Raw genomic sequence first — 18929 nt, forward strand, 5'->3', positions numbered from 1 at the left:
ATTTCCCAAAAGGCAATAGAGCAATGTCAATGCAGTACGGGCTGGAAATCTGCAAATTTCCAGAAATTGCAGCAAACACAAGTCTGCAATTAATGTGCAAAGGGTACTCTGTCAAAAAACTGTCACTGATGCACGCTTCCCAAGGTGCAATTAGTGCTCAGCAGCACTAAAACATCAAAAGCCCCAAAATTTTCTGCCCAAAATTTCTGTCACAAATGTCTGTTACAAAAGCCCCAAAATGTGCATTCAATGTGTCACAGACAGACACAGCACGTTTCCCAATGCTGAAAACTGAACCTGCTGTTCAGCACGTTTCCCAATGCTGAACCTGAACCTGTTGCAGGAACTCCTGTGTAAAAGAAAAGTGCAGAATGTTACCTCTGCGTGTTGACGACGGGCACGATTCCCGAGGTAATGACTGCTGGGTACAGTCGGACTGACGCACAGGTACAGGCGTGCAGGTCCAGTGACACGCGCAGGCAGGACTGGGCGCGCGCTGGGCAGAGGAGGCGGCACCCAGGACTGGCTGGTGGAGACAGGTGGCGCGCTGGCAGCTGGAGCTGACGGCACAGGCTAGCTCAGCGCAGGGAGGCTGCGCAGGCAGACTGACAGGCGAAGGGGCACGCTGGGCAGACACAGGGCAGAGGACACGCTGGGCAGAGGTGGCAGCACGCAGGTACAGGTGGCGCGCTGGGCAGGGCGGTGTTGCGCGCTGATTGTTGGAGCTGCACGCTGGGCAGAGGAGTCGTCTGGTGCTGCGCGCTGACGGACTGACAGGCGCAGGCAGGACTGGGCAGGAACAGGCGGCTGGGGCAGAACTTGCGGGGGCTGCAGACTGCAGACTGAAGACTGCTCTGAGCTGAGCTCTGATACCAAATGTCAGATGGGAGAGGATCGAGGTGCAGCTGAAGTGCAGTAGACAGTGTGAGAGTGAGAGACAGAGTTGAGCACGATACCCAATGCAATAGTACTGAATAGAGTGTTAGCTGAAAGTACAAATGATAACCCTTATACCTTAGGGTTATAAGGGGCTGTTCACACCCGAACACAGTAAGTGCCCGTAAGTGTGCACCACAAGCACATACAAAATAGTACACATAATCTGGGGGAAAAAACCTCTCCTACCGAGAGTAAAAAGTGCCCCAGTGTCCTAGTGATCACCCGCACACTCCCATATGAGCGTAGGCGTAAGTAAGGCGTGTGAGATACCCAACAACGATGAGCCTCAAAGATCTTATTCTGTGTATGCAAGTTAGGTGATGTCACAGACATTCCATGATCAAGTGTATAGATTAATTCTTGCTCATGCCATATGAGTCCACATTCCATGCGAATGCATCCTTAATAGGATATCCTTGAGCCAACCATGCGAACCCACCATTGCCATGTCATCATAGAACTGTTTATCGATGATGTCATCGTGCAACACTTAAGAAGATCTTTAGGCGCCCTCCAACATCTATAAAAGGAGGGGCTTACCATAGAGCTCCTCAATCTTGTCAATGCTAGTCTTGGGAGCTCAAGGTATCGAGACCTCCAAGTAAGTAACTTCGAGTTTCAGTTCTAGTTTTTGTTTAGCCATGGTATCTAGTTTTGTCTTGTCTTCCATTATACTCCTTATGTCTTGTTACCTTGTAATTCATAGTAATAGGGAACGGCCGTCCCGAGGCCTCGCAACGCGGAAACGCCGTCTTGAATGCATGGGCCGAATGGGGATGCCAAAATGGGACGGCGACGTCCCCAATAGCGGTCCCCCCATCTTGGCTGTCCCCTACCCTATCCCGTTGTCACGTCCCCTGATAGGGGACGTTTTTGACCTTTTTTTTTTTTTGGAGTGGGTGTCTTTTAGGGGGTGGTTTTTTTGTATGTTCTCTTTGGTAGTGTACATTCACCCATACACACAATAACATGGGACCGGTTTTGGGGATAGGGATGGGAATAGGGACGGGCCCACCGGGACAAGAACAATAAATTGCCATCCCTTGTTATCATGAGAGGGGGCTCTAACATGGGGATGGGATTGGGACGGGAAGCTACAAAATGGGCATTGCCTATTACTATGCCCACACATCCATCCGCCACATCACATGTAGATATTTTCAAATGCTATTTATGTATGCCGTTCCCTCCCATGTCCCACCCCTCGTCCCCGTTCCTTGCTTTTAGCCATCTCCTATCCTTGACTCCGTCCCTGTCTCCGTTCCTGTTCCATGTTACTATGTAATCTTATAGTATGAGATTTTGTCTAGTACTGTCTTGTATCTTGTTCATCCTTATGGAGGGAGATCTTGTAATTTTGATATCTTGCATCCATACCTACTATCCCAGGTTTGGGGGATCCTTCATATCCTATCGAGTCTTATTGTCTATAGCTATGGTCTCGGCTTGTAGGACTTTTGGTATTTTGTTAAGTTATCATTGGACCTTGTGCCCTTATGTGGGATTATCTTGAAATCAGAATTCTTGTAACAAATCTTGCATCTAGTCTAGTGAAACCAGCCTTCCTTCTTGGAATGGGTGGTGATAACCTGATTTAAGAGTTAATTACAGCAATAAATAAATGCACATAAAATGAAATACACACTTTACCATAACATTCTTGGATAGTAGACACCCTGTTGGTCCCAAAATTGGTGCGCCTTGCGGTATTTCTTTAGCTTCATTCAATTGGAAGGAGTACAACTTGAGATTCTTCAATCTCCTCCTGCTAACCAATTGCTCTTGCTGTCATAAATGACTAGTAAGCCTTTGGGGTCATTTGCCCCTTGATTCACCTAGGACTTCTTCTCCAATTTGACCCTTGGCTGGCCAAATGCTGCCCCAAATCAATTCGAGATGGGCTGGCTCTAGAAATCCCTTGATAATCTTCAATTATCTGCTGCTGATTTCAGTCCCTTGAGCCTTCAATCTTTGGCATGGATCCCAAGGTGGCTGAACCCTAATTTTTGCTGTAAATTAGGGTTTACTGTAGAAATTACAGATCAGCCCACCAAAAATGGCTGAAATCTCCTCCAAATGACTGAGAATGGCTGAGCATAGGCTGAAGGAGATGAGAGAATGCGTAAAGAGAGAGAATTTTGAGATTTGTCGCGAAGAACTAATCAAAATCAGCTGCTGCCCTGCTGTACCAGCCCCAAACGGATGCACCAACAACAATAGGAGCATCAGAGACTGTGATCTTCAGGAGAAAGTGCATCAGCAGTAATTGCCAGCTTCCCAAGGTCAACAATATGCAATCTCCATTACCAAAATGGTCTCCAATGGCTAGGAATTGGCCCCAAAAGTTGGCAGCAACAGTCCAACACCTCTTTCCAGGAGCTCCAAAATGAAAAAACGAGATTTCCCTCTCCCTTAAGCCCTATCTAGCCTTTCCTCCACTTGCATGGGAAAGTTTTGCCAAGTGGTAGCTTTCTTAATCCATTTTCAGCAATTTCCAGCCATTTAATTAATTTTCAGAATTAATTAATTTTGAAAATTAATTCAGCTCTTAATCCATGCCCAGAAAATTGACCTTGCCCATCCAAAAATTAATTGGCTAGGCCATTTGCAACCCAAAGTGATCCCATGCATTAATTGACCCTTGGACAAGTATTAATCCATTAATTAATGCCTAGTCCCTAGTGTCACCACTGACACCTAATGGCCAATTAATGGTCCTAGGGGCAAACTGACACCAAAATTCACCTAGAATCTAATAAGTATAACTTGTTACAACTTTTGCCTTTGACACCCATCTTTTTCACAGGACCCTTCGGCCTTCAACTATGAAAAAGTAGCTTGCACCTCACATGTGCATCTTTTAATTGCACATTTGATTAATCCTTTAATCAAATGTCAATTAAACATAAGCAAAGCATCAAATTTTCATGTCCTCGTGACATCTATCACTCGAGCACAGTCTAGTTCTCCCAAAACAATTTTCACGTCCTCTCTTAAAAAACTCAACCAACAAATTCAAGACTTGGATTAATGACAAGCGCAACTTAAAATAGAACACCCTATGCAACTAGGGCATGCACTTCAAGAGATGCGAGGCTAGATCGGAAACTTGCGAAACAGTAGAGGAAGTGATCGTATGATTCTGTGTGTTTATCAACCCCCAACAAGAGAACCCAAGATTTGGTCAAGCTTTATCATGGTTCATCTCAATCTTGCAAAAGAATATGCTAGTACTTTATAACTATGAGGTATTTCTTTGTGAGCTCACTTCCACATTTGGAGATATAGACACTGGTCGAGTAGCAAAAATAGAACTTCGGAAGCTACGACAAGGTATTTGCCATGCCTCTGATTATGCATCTGAATTTAGGCAATTAATTTGTGATCTCACTTCACATGAAGAGTATTTTATTAGCCAATTCAGATGGGGTCTTCGAGATGATATCAAGGATCTCATGTCACTATACCTGAGGTAAAAACACTCAACAGTTATATCATACAAGCTATCCAGTGTGATAATAGATTGTTCGAGAGGAAGCAAGAAAAGTGAGAAGAATTAAGGCCTCACAAATCGAAGTCAGCCTGAATAAGAGAAGAAACCAAGTCCTAAGCGATGCTAGTAGATAACACCAAATTCCAGCCCTTGAACCCACAAGAAAAGCAAAGATGAAGAGAAAATCATCTATGCGTATATTGTGGAAACTTTGGACACATCGCCCTAAATTACCCAAATAAGAGGGCAAGAACTCCAAGAGTTGTTGCAACCATCCTCAAGCAGGAAAATGAGGATGTCCAATTGTAAATGAGACCATACAACCGGACCTTGATATAAGAAAATATCTCTTGATTCCAGCCACACCCATGGAAACTTTCCTTGTCATAGTCCAAATGATCCTACCCTGAAAGACCCTTTCCCTCAAAGCCCTAGTCGGCCTTAGGGTATCTACATGTTTCATTGATGATGGCTTTGTGAATAGATACCGAATTCTAGTATCCCAAAAGATCAATCCTGCACCAACTGAAGTTGTGGATGGAAGATCTCTAGGATCAAGAGATATTACTAAGGAAATCCGACGACTCATGGTAACTCTTGGTGATCACAAATCTCGTGTATCCAACTCAATGTGATAAGCCATCTTGGCGGCGGAAATATGTTGCTTATGCGACAATGCATCAGCCACAACATTCTTTTTAAAATCAATGTGTGCAGTTTGAAAGTGAATTATAGAGAGAAAATTTGCATGTCTCATATGCTTCTATGAAAACTTTGTCTGTCTCACAAAGTATCTCAAGGTTTGATGATATGTGTGCACTGTAAAATCAGCCCTTAACTAATAATGTTTCCAGGTTGATAGTGCATGAATTCTAGTTGAGAGCTCTTTCTCATAAACCTGCGAATTTCTCTCTGCGCCATTGAGAAGACGGCTCTCATTAGCCATAACTTGCCATCTTGCATTAAAATAGCCCCAATGTTGTTTCCATATGTATCACACTAAACAATAAATGACTTTCTTAGATCAAGCAACGCAAGCACATGATCTGAAGTCATCTTTTCCTTTAACTTTTCAAATGTTGAAATTTTCATTATTGTCCATCTAAATGGCGCATTTTCCAGACCTAGAGAAAGCTTAGTAATAGATAATATAATAATAATTTCAATATGCTCTAGGACATTAACTTCTCTCTTATTCTTAAGAGGAGGTGTCAATTGTTGCTTTGAGGTAATATAATATCCACATGACAACCCAAGCACCTCTTTGCAATGCCAAAGGAAACCCAAATCAAATGCCTATGTGGTCTCCAATTCAGTTTTGAATGTGACAAATCCAAAATCCTTAGGTTTTGTGCTACTTAATAAGAGCCCTTGATTCTTTGGAAGGATCTCCATTGTTGCTATGGACGCCCTAAACTTCTCATCCTGATCTAAGAACATCGTTGATAGCTGGGTGATTTGCAAACTCTACTTAAGAAGAGCCCTTGAGGGTTTTGAAAATATCTCCATTGTAGCTATAGAGACCCTAAACTTCTTATTCCTATCTAAGGACATAGTTAATAGTTGTGTGATTTGCAAACTCTACATCCAACAACCTTAGCCTTCTTTGGCACATGAGATGTACAATTTGCTAACATGCCCCAACCTCACTTCCCACATGCTTGTCCTCACTCTCGCTTGCCCTTCTCTCTCTCTCTCTCTCTCTCTCTCTCTACCACCAAGTTTTGTGCTTAACACTAGGTCAGACCCATAAACCTTTTGTGCGTAACCTCTAGTCTCTTGCTCTTGTTTCTTTAACTCACGCTCATTGTCCTTGTTTCTTTTTAGACAATAAGAAAAGGGGGAGATGGGGTTTACTTCTTGTAACTTTTGGTTGAGATAGATGCAAGGGAATTGGAGCTTCCCTTGGGAAACCATTGAAGTAAATTTCCCTAGATATTAGTAGCATAGATAGAGAAGAAAACTTTTGTGTCATAGGGACATCAAATTTTGAGATGCTTTAGTCTTGCTGATAACATTTGATTAAGTTATTAATTAAATGTGCAAGGTTGTTTAAATACATGTGATGCACATGTCAGATATTCCATAGTAATAGGCCAAGGATCACGAGGATGTAGTGGGTGTCAAAGGCAAAAGTTGTGATAAGTTATACGGACTAAGTTTTGTTGGTCAGTTGGAATGAGCTTTGACCCTAAGATAGTGGTTTGGCGAATAAGAGTTAGTGGTGACAATAGGGATTATCATTAATTAATTAATTAATTAATGTAATTTTTAGGGTCACTAGAGGTTGGGGACAACTTTAGGTTGCAAATGGCCTAGCCAATTTAAAGATGGATGACACATTATAATTTTAGGCAGGGTTAGAGGGGTTGAATTTAATTTTCAAAATTATTTAATATTGAAAATTAATTAAATTGCTGGATAATAATGAAAAATGGATTTAGAAGGCTACCACTTGGCAAAAATGCCCAGGCAAGGCTGAAAAACCTTTTTTGATGTACTCTATTCAGACTGAGAAAAAGAGAGAGAACAAGCTGTTGGTTTGAGATTTTCGTTGTGGAGAATCTTCTAAAGGTTGGAGGAGCAAGAATCAAGCCATTTGATGTAGTTGAATAGCAATTTTGGGACCTTTAGGAGTTGGGGACAATTGATTGGGGCAAGCGACAACAGTTTGAGGCCTCTTGGTAGTTGGCGATAGGATAGGCATCAATTAGATTTCACGCCTTTCTTGCGTGAACATTAGAAATCTCTCTCTCTATCTCTCTCCTGGCATTCTCTCATCTTCTTCGGCTTGTTCTCTGTCATTCTCAGCATTTCTCAGCCTTTTGGATTGGATTTCAATCAAATTTGGTGGATAGCAGGGAGATCTCTATTGTAAACCCTCAATCTCTGCTGCAAAAATTAGGGTTTGATAGCCACCTCAGGAGCTATGCCAATTGGTGAAGGCATCATATATTGAATTCAGCATCTGAAATTTGTGTAATTGTTAGAGAATTCCGATGCCATCTTATTCATTGTAAATTGAGGCCGCATGTGGCCAGTTGGTGGTTTCATTGGTGCAAGTCTTGGGTGAAAAATCAAGGGGCAATTGGCTTGACTTGATTGCTGATTGTTGCTGTAGCAAGGGTTTTGGAACAACAAAGGAGATTGTGAACCTCGGCTTGTACTCATTCCATTAGCAATCAAGTTAAAAAAATACAGAAAGGGGCAGTAGTTTTGGGGCCAATAGGGTGTCAAATGTTGAAGATTGTTAATGTAATTTATGCATTTGAAGTTATGTTTATTTGTTGATTGTTGTAATCCAATGCTTAGTTAGAGGATTATCATGCTTTCTAAGAAGGGAGGTTGGTTTCATGGTTCCATTGCTGAGATAGCCACTCAATTGGAATTAGATTTGACCCTAGGGCAGTTGTTTGGTCAATAAGTGTCAGTGGTGACAGTAGGGACTAGCATTAATTAATTAATTAATGCTAGTCTAAGGGTTAATAAAGGTTGGGGACCACTTTAGGTTGCAAATGGCGTAACCAATTTTATTATGGATGGGCACATTTAATCTTAGGCAGGGTCAAAAGGACTGAATTTAATTTTTAGAATTATTTAATTTTAAAAATTAATTAAATGGTTGGATTATATTGGAAAATGAGTTCAGAAGGTTGCCACTTGACAAAAATGCCCATACAAGACTGGAAAACGTTTTTGGAGGTTGGAGAGAGGGATTCAATGCATTTAGGTTGAGGAAAAGAGAGAGAGGAAGTTGTTGGTTTGAGTTTTCTGCTGTGGAGGATCTTCTGGAGGTTGGAGTAGCAAGAATCAAGCCATTTGATGTTGACTATAGCAATTTTGGGATGTTCAGGAGCTCGCGACAAGTGATTGGGGCAGGTGATAGTAATTTGAGGCCTCTTGGCAATTGGCGATAGTAATTTGAGGCCTCTTGGCAATTGGCGATAGCATTAAGTACTGCCTAGTATAGGTAACAATTAGATTTTAGGCCTTTCTTGTGTAAAAATCAGAAATCTCTGTCTTTTGCAATTCTCTCACCTTCTCTAGCTGGTGCTCAATCATTCTCGGTATTTCTCAGTCTTTTTGATTAGATTTTAGTCGAATTTGGTGGACAATATTGAGATCTCTTTTGTAAACCTTCATTTTTTGCAAAAATCAAGGTTTAATAACCACCTTGGGTCTCATACCATTTGGTGAAGGGATCGTACATTGAATTGAGCACGTGAAATTTGTGTAATTATCAGGGAATTAAGATGCCAACCCATTCATTGTAAATTGGGGCAACATTTGGCTAGTTGGTGGTTCCATTTGTGCAAGTGTTGGGTGAAAAGAAAGGGCAGTTGGCTCGAATTGATTGTTGATTGTTGCTATAGCAAGGGGCTTTTCTAACAGCACATGAGATTGTGAATCTCAGCTTGTACTCGTTCCATTAGCAATCAAGTTAAAGAAATACCGAAAGGGATGCTAGTTTCGGGGCCAACAAGGTGTCCAGTGTTCAAAATGTCCAAGATTATGAAGGTAATTTGTGCATTTCAAGTTGTGTTCAGTCGTTTATTGTTGTAATTAAGTGCTTAATTAAGGAATTATCACCTTTTCCAAGAATGAAGGCTGGTTTCATTTGTGTAGTTAATCTCAAGACACCTTCAACCTCGGTACAACTAGTCAAACCTTCACCATGGGAGGCTTACATATTGCAAGAACTAAAAAAGGTTGAAGGAGATTTAGCAACAATGAAACAAGAAATGAACAGGTAAGAAGAACACATAAAAAAATTCAAGAACATTTGCAAAGCATGAAGAATTTGCAATAAAAGGCAAAAGAGGAGCTCATGACAGAGTCATTATAAGTGGGATGGACCAGCTAGATATAAAAGGCAGATTCATCTGATGCAGCACTTTTTTACAAAATAGTTGGTGTCAGTGGGATAAAGAGAACCCTGCTTGAGACTTCGAGCAACATTTCATCTTGGAACAGATGTACTAAAAGTGCAGCTAAACAAGGTCGTCCCATTCATAGACTTAGGGGAGCCTATCAACATTATCCTAAAGGGCACACAAGCAAAAGCATTGTACATGGTAATGACAAAGAAGGTAGCGGTGATGAAATAGAGTAGGTGTAAAATTGGCTTTCCTTCTTTGAAAGGGGGGTAATGACATGATTAAACACCAACGACAACAAGCACGAAATTCAGATAAACTTAAAGTGCAAATGTTGCTACTTAAGCTTGGACATTGAACATGTGATCCGCCCCAAAAACAAACGCTTCTTGTGTTATTTCTTTATTTTCTAATGCAATGGGAAGAAATACACTGAGATTGCTCAATTTCCTTGCCTTTTCGATGCCTTTTGATGTCATAAATGACCAGAAAGCCTTGTTATCAGTTTGCCCCTTGATTCACCCAATGGGACCTTGAAGTAACCCTTGGCTGGTTGAATTGAGCCCCAAATCAAATTGGAATGGGCCGACCCCTTGGAAATGCTGAAATTACACAAATTTTGGCAATTGTTCCAAGTGCTTGGGTCTTCAATCTTCAAGCGAGGGAGCTGAGGTGGTGTGTTAAACCCTAATTACTGCTGTCAATTAGGGTTTACAGTAGTAAATACTCCTGCTGTCCATCGAATATGGCTGATTTCTGCTGCTAATGGCTGAGATACTTTGGGAAAAGGCTGGAGGATGATAGAGAATGTTAGGAGAGAGAAACATCCAATGTTTCGCATGAGAACCAACTTTGCTCAGTTGGCATCTAATTCCAAGAGCAGTGATTGCAGCAGCCTCATGCTGGGAAACACAAAAAATGTAGTCGCCCTGCTGTAGAAGGCGTTGCCAGCTCTTGGAAGGACCAATAGTGTTGTCATGAGCTCCTAGGTGGCTGTAGTTGACTTCCCTCAGCTCAAATCTGCTGTTAACAGCCGCTCCTTTCTCTCTCAAAGCCTCTACCAAAGTTATGCCAAGTGGCAGCCTTTCTAAGCCAATTTTCAGCAATTTTAAGCCATTGAATTAATTTTCAGTAAATTATTAATTTCAGCCCTCGTCTTGGCCAAGAAAACTAAATGTGTCCATCTACAATTAATTTAGCTAGGCCATTTTGATCCTGAATTGCTTGTGTGCATTATTTGACCACTGAATTGGCATTAGTTAATCATTAATGCCTACTTCCTAGTGTCACCACTGACACTTATTGGTGCAATAAATGTGCTTGATCGAGGTGACACCAGGTAATATCTAGTACTTGGACAACCCTTGCCTTTTGACACCCACTGACTTCGTAGGGTCTTGGGCCTATCATTGTGCCTTACTTGTCTTGCATGTCACATGTGCAATTGACTAATTAAAGCCTAGTTCCTAGTGTCACTATTGACACTTACTAGCCAAATAAAGGCCCTAGGTCAAAATTTCACGTCCCCATGACAAAGTCCATACAAAGGGCTAGAGTGTGGATTACAGATGAGTTGACCCCCCACTATTGCTTAGAAATTGACCAGTAGATCTAGTCCAATTCGAAGAAACAATATGCACAATTAGAAGCTCTCTAATTGACACTAGATTTTAGAATATTAAATTTGATCAAAGTTGCTAATACAAATAATATAGGTGAATGATGACTTTGTTTTTGGTAGTGGCTCTCCTATAGCATGTATGAATTATGTAAATTTGTGGTATGTTGATTGGCCTCTAGGAATTTATATACACTGTTGAATCATATTTGATATATGTTTTGTTGTTGTCCATTGGACTTAAAGTATATTTATGTGTGTATGAAATTTCAGTAAATTTAATCTTGTAAGAAACCTGTTTCTTACGTTCTAGGAAACGTGTATTTCTGAAACCCCTGGCAACTAGGTTGTTGTGGCTGAATATGATCTTGTGATGTCTAACTTCTCCTCTTCCTGTTGCATTGCCTTTGGCTTTTCTTAAGCCACAGAGCATCTGGCCAGGGCATGGCAGGTGTTCTATTCTTCAGTTGATTGTTTGGCCTGCTTGAACTAGTTGAAGGAAAATTTCATGAAAAGTAAACAATGCCTTTTACAAGAAAAACTGTTTTGTTGGAGGCATTTATCAATGCTGATAAACTAGTTAAGTGCTAAAAGGAAGCATGCTTTGTCTGAGAAGTAATATGAGTACTGACAGGGGTACTTAACCTCTGTAATATTAGTTTGATTTTTTCAACCTCTGGAAGAATTTTAATGCTAGTCAAGTAAAGTACTTGTTCTGGTGATTTGAGCAGATTCTCTCTCTCCTGATAGACCTCAGAACAGATATATTGAAATGAGTCTATCAGAAATCTTGTTGTCTGCTTCGTCTCAAAACCTATCAAAAGGCCTATTTCGAAGGGTCAAGGGGCTAGTAAATTCTGAAGCACTTCTGTACAATGCACAATCTTTTATATCGTGGATAGTATTGGGTGAGAATGAAGACCAACAGGGTTCCTTCTCTTCCCGCTCGGTTACTCTTGCCATAGCTTTGCTACAGCATGGACAATTCCATGCTCTGGAGGTGATATATATATATATTTTTTGGTTTTTACAAAAAACAAGAAAATTGGGGTTGATTTTTCTATGATTGTGAGTGTCAATAGTGCATGTGTGTTTTTGTGCTAGTTTAATTGTGGAAATGTGTGTCTGGCATCTCTATGTATTTTATATCCTCCTTAAAACTCTCTCTCAGAAATCCATATTGAAAGGGGAAAAATATACATGCAGTGAAATGATATGTTTTCCCAGTGTTTCTAAGCAAGTACGTGGGTGATCATGTCCAAATGTATGTTTTAGTACACCACATTGCTGGGGACTTGGTTTTCTATGTGGAGTCATTATTTACACGTAGTCATTTTGATACATGTTTTTCTAGACAGCTGGTTGTCAGAAATTAAACAAAACAACAAACAAAACCCCTAAAAGAATAGAAGATAAAAAAGGCACCTGGAGTGATGTTAAAATGCTGGCATTTATGACATCTGTTTGGATTCTCTCTTGAATTCTAGCTTGTGCAGTTTGGCTTTGACATGATTAGTTGGTGTATGGTTTTCCAAAAATTTTTCTTTCATATTTCTGGAAACTCCCAAAAACACTACCATGAGAACAATAGAACTAATGAAAAGAAAAGCAAAAATCATTTGGAGTGTGGATGTGAAGATGCTGGCTTGTGCCAATCTATTTGGATTTTCTCTTTAATGCTAGACTTTGCAGTTTTGTTTTGATGTTGAAATGTGCTTGGTGTGAAATGTCATGTTAACATTCCTTTAGTTACTGACAGTTGTGCTTGTAGCAGAGTGAGATGCCTTGCATCTTACAAAGAAGGTAGAGATATCTATAGTGCATGTTCATAGCTATTGTAATTTGTTGAATAGAAATGTTGAGGTTTGATTGTGTGATTTACAACTGATCATTGTGTCTTTGTGATTTAACATGTATAACAGGAATGTGCTTAATGTACTGCAACAAGTATATGAGCTACATTTGGTGTTTGTGATTGAATGCGTATGTAGGCTAGTGTTTATGGGTTGGTTTGAAATTCATAATATCACTGTGTATTCAAGTGCTGAAACAACGAGTTTGCTTGTGGAGGCCATAGTGATGAGGTTGATGACCTAGTGACATTAGTAGGAAGTACATTGCGGTGACTCACACAATGCATTTGAACAATTAGAATCCATGCTTCTGCTAGGAGCAATTGTAATCTTAAAAAATTTTGCCACATGGAAGTATCAATCGTCTGAATTTTGTAATGCAGGATTATCTCTACCTTGTAGAGAGTATTTGCAATGGAACAGAGATGAGAAGAAGGTCGTTGAGTATACAAGGAGAATGGTGTGTTAATCTTCATCTTAAGGGGTGTGCATTAATTGGTCAATATCGCAACAATGTCAAAGATTCTGCCACTGTGATGAAGGTGGAGAAAGCTGCGCATTGTTTTTTCTGGTCAGTAAATCTTTTTTGTCGCTAGTCTTGTGATAGGGTCTTTAAGGACTTGTTAAAATGCATCAGAGTTAGCACAGTAAAGTTACCATTGGTCTATAATAGATTTGACATGTTGCAATCAACTACTTTGTAGTGAATGGATTTTGGTTGTTAGAGTTTCCTAGGAGACAGAGAAGAGGCAAGTATGCAATGGACGAGTGAGACTGAAATGGAGAACTCAGATGCATTGTTTATTCAAATGAGAATAAGCCTTTATATTCTTTTATGTCCCTAGTCTTTTGATAGGGTCTTTAAGGACATGTTAAAATGCATTGGAGTTTACATGCTAAGGATACCATTGGTCTGTAATAGATTTGACATGTTGCAATCAACTATTTTGTAGCGAGTGGATTTCAGTGTTAGAATTTTGTATAAGACTGAGAGAAGAGGCAAGTGTGCAATGGACGAGTGACGTAGTACAAGTTTTGCTGATATAATACATTTTTCTTTTGGATAGCCTTTATTGTTGCTCACATGCTCAAGTATTATTGATTTCAGTGTTCGCTAAGAAAAGTAACGTGTTTCATAATTGTTTGCAGTGTAGCATCAGCGGCAGGGAAGGATACAGAGGATCTGCAAAACCTTCTTCAAAGCACTGGAATGCAGACAAGTTTCACAAGTAAGGTCTAAGTTACCAGCCATTCAAACCATCTTTTCTTGTGCCCTATACTTGGTGTATGAGGGATGAATAGATGAAGTAGAAAGGAATTGATTAATCATTGTATGGCTTCTGATGATGGGAGGAAGGTTGACTGGCTGACCTTACTTTTCTTCTGTAAATCTGGATCCTACTGATCTTAGATGGAGTATTTCTACTTCTTTATTATAGAATCAGTCAATGGCTGTTGTATTAGGATCTGTTAGCTGATTGGACTTTGTATAGGAGTCACCCATGGCCCTTGGATGACATGATTTGTGAAAAGATAGCATCAAGGTAGGAAGGTGAATATCTAACTGGAATTTTTTAAAGGTCAGAGGAATCAGATTGTCTTGTGCTTGTAGTTTGGGTCCCTACGGCCTGACAAAGCTGAGGTTTTTGGTAACCCAGGCCATTGCTGGTTACCTGCAGGGTTCCTCCATAGCGGAAATTCTGCAGAAAGGAAATATCAAGATATCTTGTTGGTTGTTTGTGTCCACAATGGCCTTACTGAGGTGAAAGCTATAGGCTTTTTGAAAAACTCACAGAAGAGCCTGTTAGCCAGGTGGAGGCCACCAGACGATGTAGGTTAGCTGGAGTTTAAACATACATCTGAAGTCTTACACTGTTCACATTCTGCAGCTCATACAAACACTGAATAGGACTGATAGATGTTCTGAATGCCTCTCTGCAAATAGACCCTGTTTACCTGATTGCAACCAGGTGATCTTTTACTTTGCACACCTTTGTTAGTATCTTGCTGTCATCAATTACTGATCCTCCGGAATGAACACCAGCTCGATTGGCTTTCCCACTCTTTCAAGTTTTTGGAGTACAGGGGTGATTAGCAAAGAAAATAATGTTTAGAAAAATGAGAATTTGAGATAGGACAGGAGTGCCTATCCAAAAGAGGACATTTCAATGCTTTTTCTGATTGTGGTAGAAAAGGACTGCTAACCAAATAAATGTGCTTTACAAAATGAATACTGGGGTAACCATGAATTAACTCGGAAAACATGCAGATATGTATTTAGTATAAACCTAAGAATATGCATAATGTAGACACTTTCATATCGGTTTTTTATCTGCATGAAAGTGGTGGATCACAAAAAGGGTTTTATTTCTCTAAAATGGTCTGAATGCATGTCTGTTGCCCTTCACAGCATGCAGTTGGTGTTTTCTGGTAATGGCAATGTCATATAGAAGTTTTATCTTGTGTTTGAGCTGAACAAAATACAAGTGCTGTTAATAAACACGGCTTATTGTTCTATTGATGGGTGGTCATCTACCATTATTTACATGTTTGCTGGTGGTTTCAGGTCTAGCTTCAGCTGCTTCTTGGAAACTTCAGTATTTTGAATGGGTCATGCAGATATTTGAGCAAAACAATGTAAGCGAAGGTGCTTGCCAGTTTGCTCATGCTGCCCTTCAGGAAGTTGATGAAGCAGTAAAAGACCTCAATGTAGATGTGCCTGAAATGACGAGCGCAGCTATAATGACAAAAGGGCGGTTATGGGCCAACATTTTCAAGTTCTGTTTAGACATGACTCATTACAGAGATGCTTATTGTGCCATTGTTTCAAATCCTGACAATGAGAGCAAGTATATCTGTCTACGAAGATTTCTGATTGTTCTGTGTGAGCAGAAGGCGACAGGGGTAAGGGGATTGCATGAAGATGGTAGTTGTGAATTGGTATTGACAGGTTTGCTTGTCCATAAGGAAGATATGGAAGTATATTGAGCAGTCTAAGCTGCTTTGAGAGTTTGACATAATGCCTTTCTGCAGGTTCTGTGTGGCTTTGAACTACCATATGCAGGAATGCTAGAGAGAGTTGAACAAGAACTAGTTTTAAAGGTATGCATTCTTCCCCCTGTAAATGGATGCAGGATTTCACAGGTTTTCATGGCTTATATCTCTTGTCCATCCCAGTTCCAGTTATAAAATATGAGTTTTCAATATTTGACATTACATTGTTTGAATCGTGTGCTAATGATATGGCTGTTTGATGGAATGTTGATATGGGGCAGGCAAAGTATTGTGATATTACTGCGAATCCAAACCCGTACAAGCTCCTGTATTCTTTTCACGTAGAACGGAATAATTATAGAAGGGCAGCCCTGTATATGTATTTGTACTCCTTGCGCTTGCGAGAGATTAGTTTGTCAAAGGATCAATTGCCTCTAACTTTTCTTCTTCAAGAGCAGTTGCATGCCCTTGCCACAGCTGTAAATGCATTATCCCTTGTACATCCCTCATCTGCTTGGTTAGATGTGGAGTCTTATGCTTCTGGCAGCATCAGTCGCAGAACTTCTACAAAGCGACTACGAGTTTATGCAGAGACTGATGGTATGCACTGCTACCTTATTCACGACATTCTGGATGGGTTGGTAATATGTGCAGTTTTGAAGTCTTAAAATAGCTCGTGAGCATAAACAGTGAATGTATCAATTCTTTGCAGAACAAGCAGCACAGAGGTGCCGATTTGTTGATTTGATCAAGCTAGAAATGGATTACACATTAGTGTCAGCAGAACTATTACTTGTGGAGATGAATGTCAAGCTAACTCTTCAAGGTGTGTAAGGTTCTCTCTTGTTTTTCCTTGAACGGAGATCCTTCTGTTGGGCACGAACTTTCAAAAGGTCTTGGCTTTTAGCTGTGTTTGAAGGTGTCCTGTCATTTCCTTGGCTTAAGGACAGCATGGCACTTGTTTGCATCATTCTATCTCTTTACGTCCTGTTGCAGGTGGCGATTTGTCTCCAGCAGATGTATTAGGATTACTCGTACAGGCTGGTCTTTATGAAATGGCATTCACTGTTCTTTTTCGCTTCTGGAAAGGCTCATCTCTCAAGAGGTTGGAAACTAAAAGAAATCTGAATAAATCTCTGTTTATGTGTCTGCACGTGCACTTGCGTGTGTGTGCATGTATTTGTGCATATGTTGTTAAGTTGAAAACGTTTCTATGTTTGTTTTTCTGGTGTTCAGTGAGCTGGAGCGTATATTCAGAATAATGGCTGAGAAATGGTGCTCAACTGGCCGTACTAGCGAATTTTCCACAAGGTGGGAGTCAGACACTTGAAATTTTGCCCTATGATTGTTGTGTCCATTGAGTGATCATGCGGGCAGCAGGCGTATGGGCATGCGTGTGTGAACATGGGTGTGTGCGTGCATGTTAGATGTGTGCATGTGTGTGTTTTTCTGCAGTGTTATTAATACAATTTCCTTTCTCAAAACAAGAAAAGAAAGATTCTCTTCAGTCACTGCCAGAATTTACAGTTTGGCTGAAGTCTTGGACAGACAACGTATCTTCTTGGTGGAGGTTTTCCATGGAAGTCACTTTTTGGTGGGAGACTGATTTACTTTTTAGGAGCTACCACATTCTCAAAGGCACTAGAACTTATGGTAAGGAAGATAATGAAGGGAGTCGTTCTAGAGTGGAGAAGAGATACATTCTACTTGAGGCCTTTATGGCTAGCACACACATGGTCTTCACTTTCATGGTGGAGCATGATAGGCTTTACAGAGAGGACTTGGATTAACCAGAGTTCACAGGCTGCTCTAGACAGGATTAGAGTAGTGGCAGAGTGTGAGATGCGATGATACATTGACCTAGACCAAGTCACTTGATTGATGGATGGAGACCCGAGACCTAGACCAAGTCACTTGATTGATGCGTGGAGACATGAGACCTATCAATGGAGGCTCCTACAAGGATTAAAGTAGGACCCAAGCGAGTGGGTTTGAGAAACCCATTCCTTAATAGACCATGCAATGTAGCCTTCTCTAGCTACATCAAGAGGCTATGGAGGAGGATAAAGATGGGCAAGATCAGAGCATATCCATCAACCACTCATCACTAGCAGAGACAAGGTATCTCAAATTTCTTCTTGTCACACCTTTGAAGAAGGTTAGATGACCACTTGAAGTCTAGGAAGATATCTCTCTTCCTATGGATAGTAGCTAATTGGAGTTTGATAGATGGTACACGGCTCGGTTATGGTAGGGCAGCAATTGCATATGTGAGATGTGGAACAGTATGATTTACTAAGTTGCTCTTTATTATGCCTTCTTGGAACTATATATTTTTACATTGGAGGTAATTTTTTTGGAGGTTCATAAATGGCAATTTCTTTTCTATGAGAAAAAAACAATCATTGATACTTCAGGAGTTGGTCAGAATTTCTTTTCATAAACGGCAAACATGAAGAGAAGAAAACTTAGAAGAAGAATGAAGAATGATGAACACTGAATCATGCTGATACAATGGAGGAAAGCTCTGAGATGACTGCATTGTCTTGGCTGATTAGAAGACAATACCTGTAGGGAATTTGCACACTGAAGGGAGCAAAACAATGTCCTTTGGGTAGTAGGGTATGAAAGGTAAATGCTGAATGGTGAAGGATAGTTGTAGAGGGAGCGGAATGTAGTCCTTGGATGCTGTTGAAGGTTACCAGCAACCACTACACACACTCTAGATTTGGTAGGATAGCAAGGTGGCCCCTCTAGCTGAATCGTAGCTGAAAAGAGCCTCCCAGTAGCAAAACACAGCATATTGGGGCAGTAGACAGCCTGTAGGAGACGAACCGATGTCAGAAGTGTGCAAGACTGCAAAATACAAATTTTGGCTGGTAGAAAAGGTATCACCTGCAGCTATCTTGATGGTGCTAATCAGCTTGTGATGGAGAAATCTGGGCGGCAGCATTTGTCGTGAAAACACAGCCCACAATGTGTGGAACAGGACATGAGGCAGTAGAAAATTTCTCAACATTTTCCACGATCTGAGATGCCCTTTTTGTGGGGGTGTAGAGAGTAGTGGGGAGGTTGAGGAATAGAGAGAAGACTGATAGAATGGAGTGCCAAGAAATGATTGTTGTGGAAGCAAACTAGAGAGAAAGTAGGGTTTG

General features: G+C 40.6%; 1 protein-coding gene across 4 annotated transcripts in view; it reads left to right on the top strand.

Annotated features, from left to right (window-relative positions):
• SAR1 (SUPPRESSOR OF AUXIN RESISTANCE1) overlaps window positions 1–18929 on the top strand; it is a 123278-nt gene that overhangs the window by 72042 nt on the left and 32307 nt on the right. For all 4 annotated transcript variants that reach the window (XR_015691280.1, XM_087681147.1, XM_087681145.1 and 1 more), the window contains exons 14-22: window positions 11659–11927; window positions 13164–13351; window positions 13930–14009; window positions 15347–15684; window positions 15814–15882; window positions 16056–16374; window positions 16487–16600; window positions 16771–16879; window positions 17011–17085. Coding sequence is in view for 3 of the 4 variants with exons in the window: in XM_087681147.1 (XP_087537273.1) it covers window positions 11659–11927; window positions 13164–13351; window positions 13930–14009; window positions 15347–15684; window positions 15814–15882; window positions 16056–16374; window positions 16487–16600; window positions 16771–16879; window positions 17011–17085 (1561 nt within the window). In the remaining variant the exon portion in view is untranslated. The remainder of the gene's footprint in view (window positions 1–11658; window positions 11928–13163; window positions 13352–13929; window positions 14010–15346; window positions 15685–15813; window positions 15883–16055; window positions 16375–16486; window positions 16601–16770; window positions 16880–17010; window positions 17086–18929) is intronic.

Source organism: Lygodium microphyllum, chromosome 7 (genome assembly GCF_053477565.2).
Source record: "Lygodium microphyllum isolate KBCC chromosome 7, Lygodium_microphyllum_v1.1.10, whole genome shotgun sequence".
Lineage (NCBI taxonomy): Eukaryota > Viridiplantae > Streptophyta > Polypodiopsida > Schizaeales > Lygodiaceae > Lygodium > Lygodium microphyllum.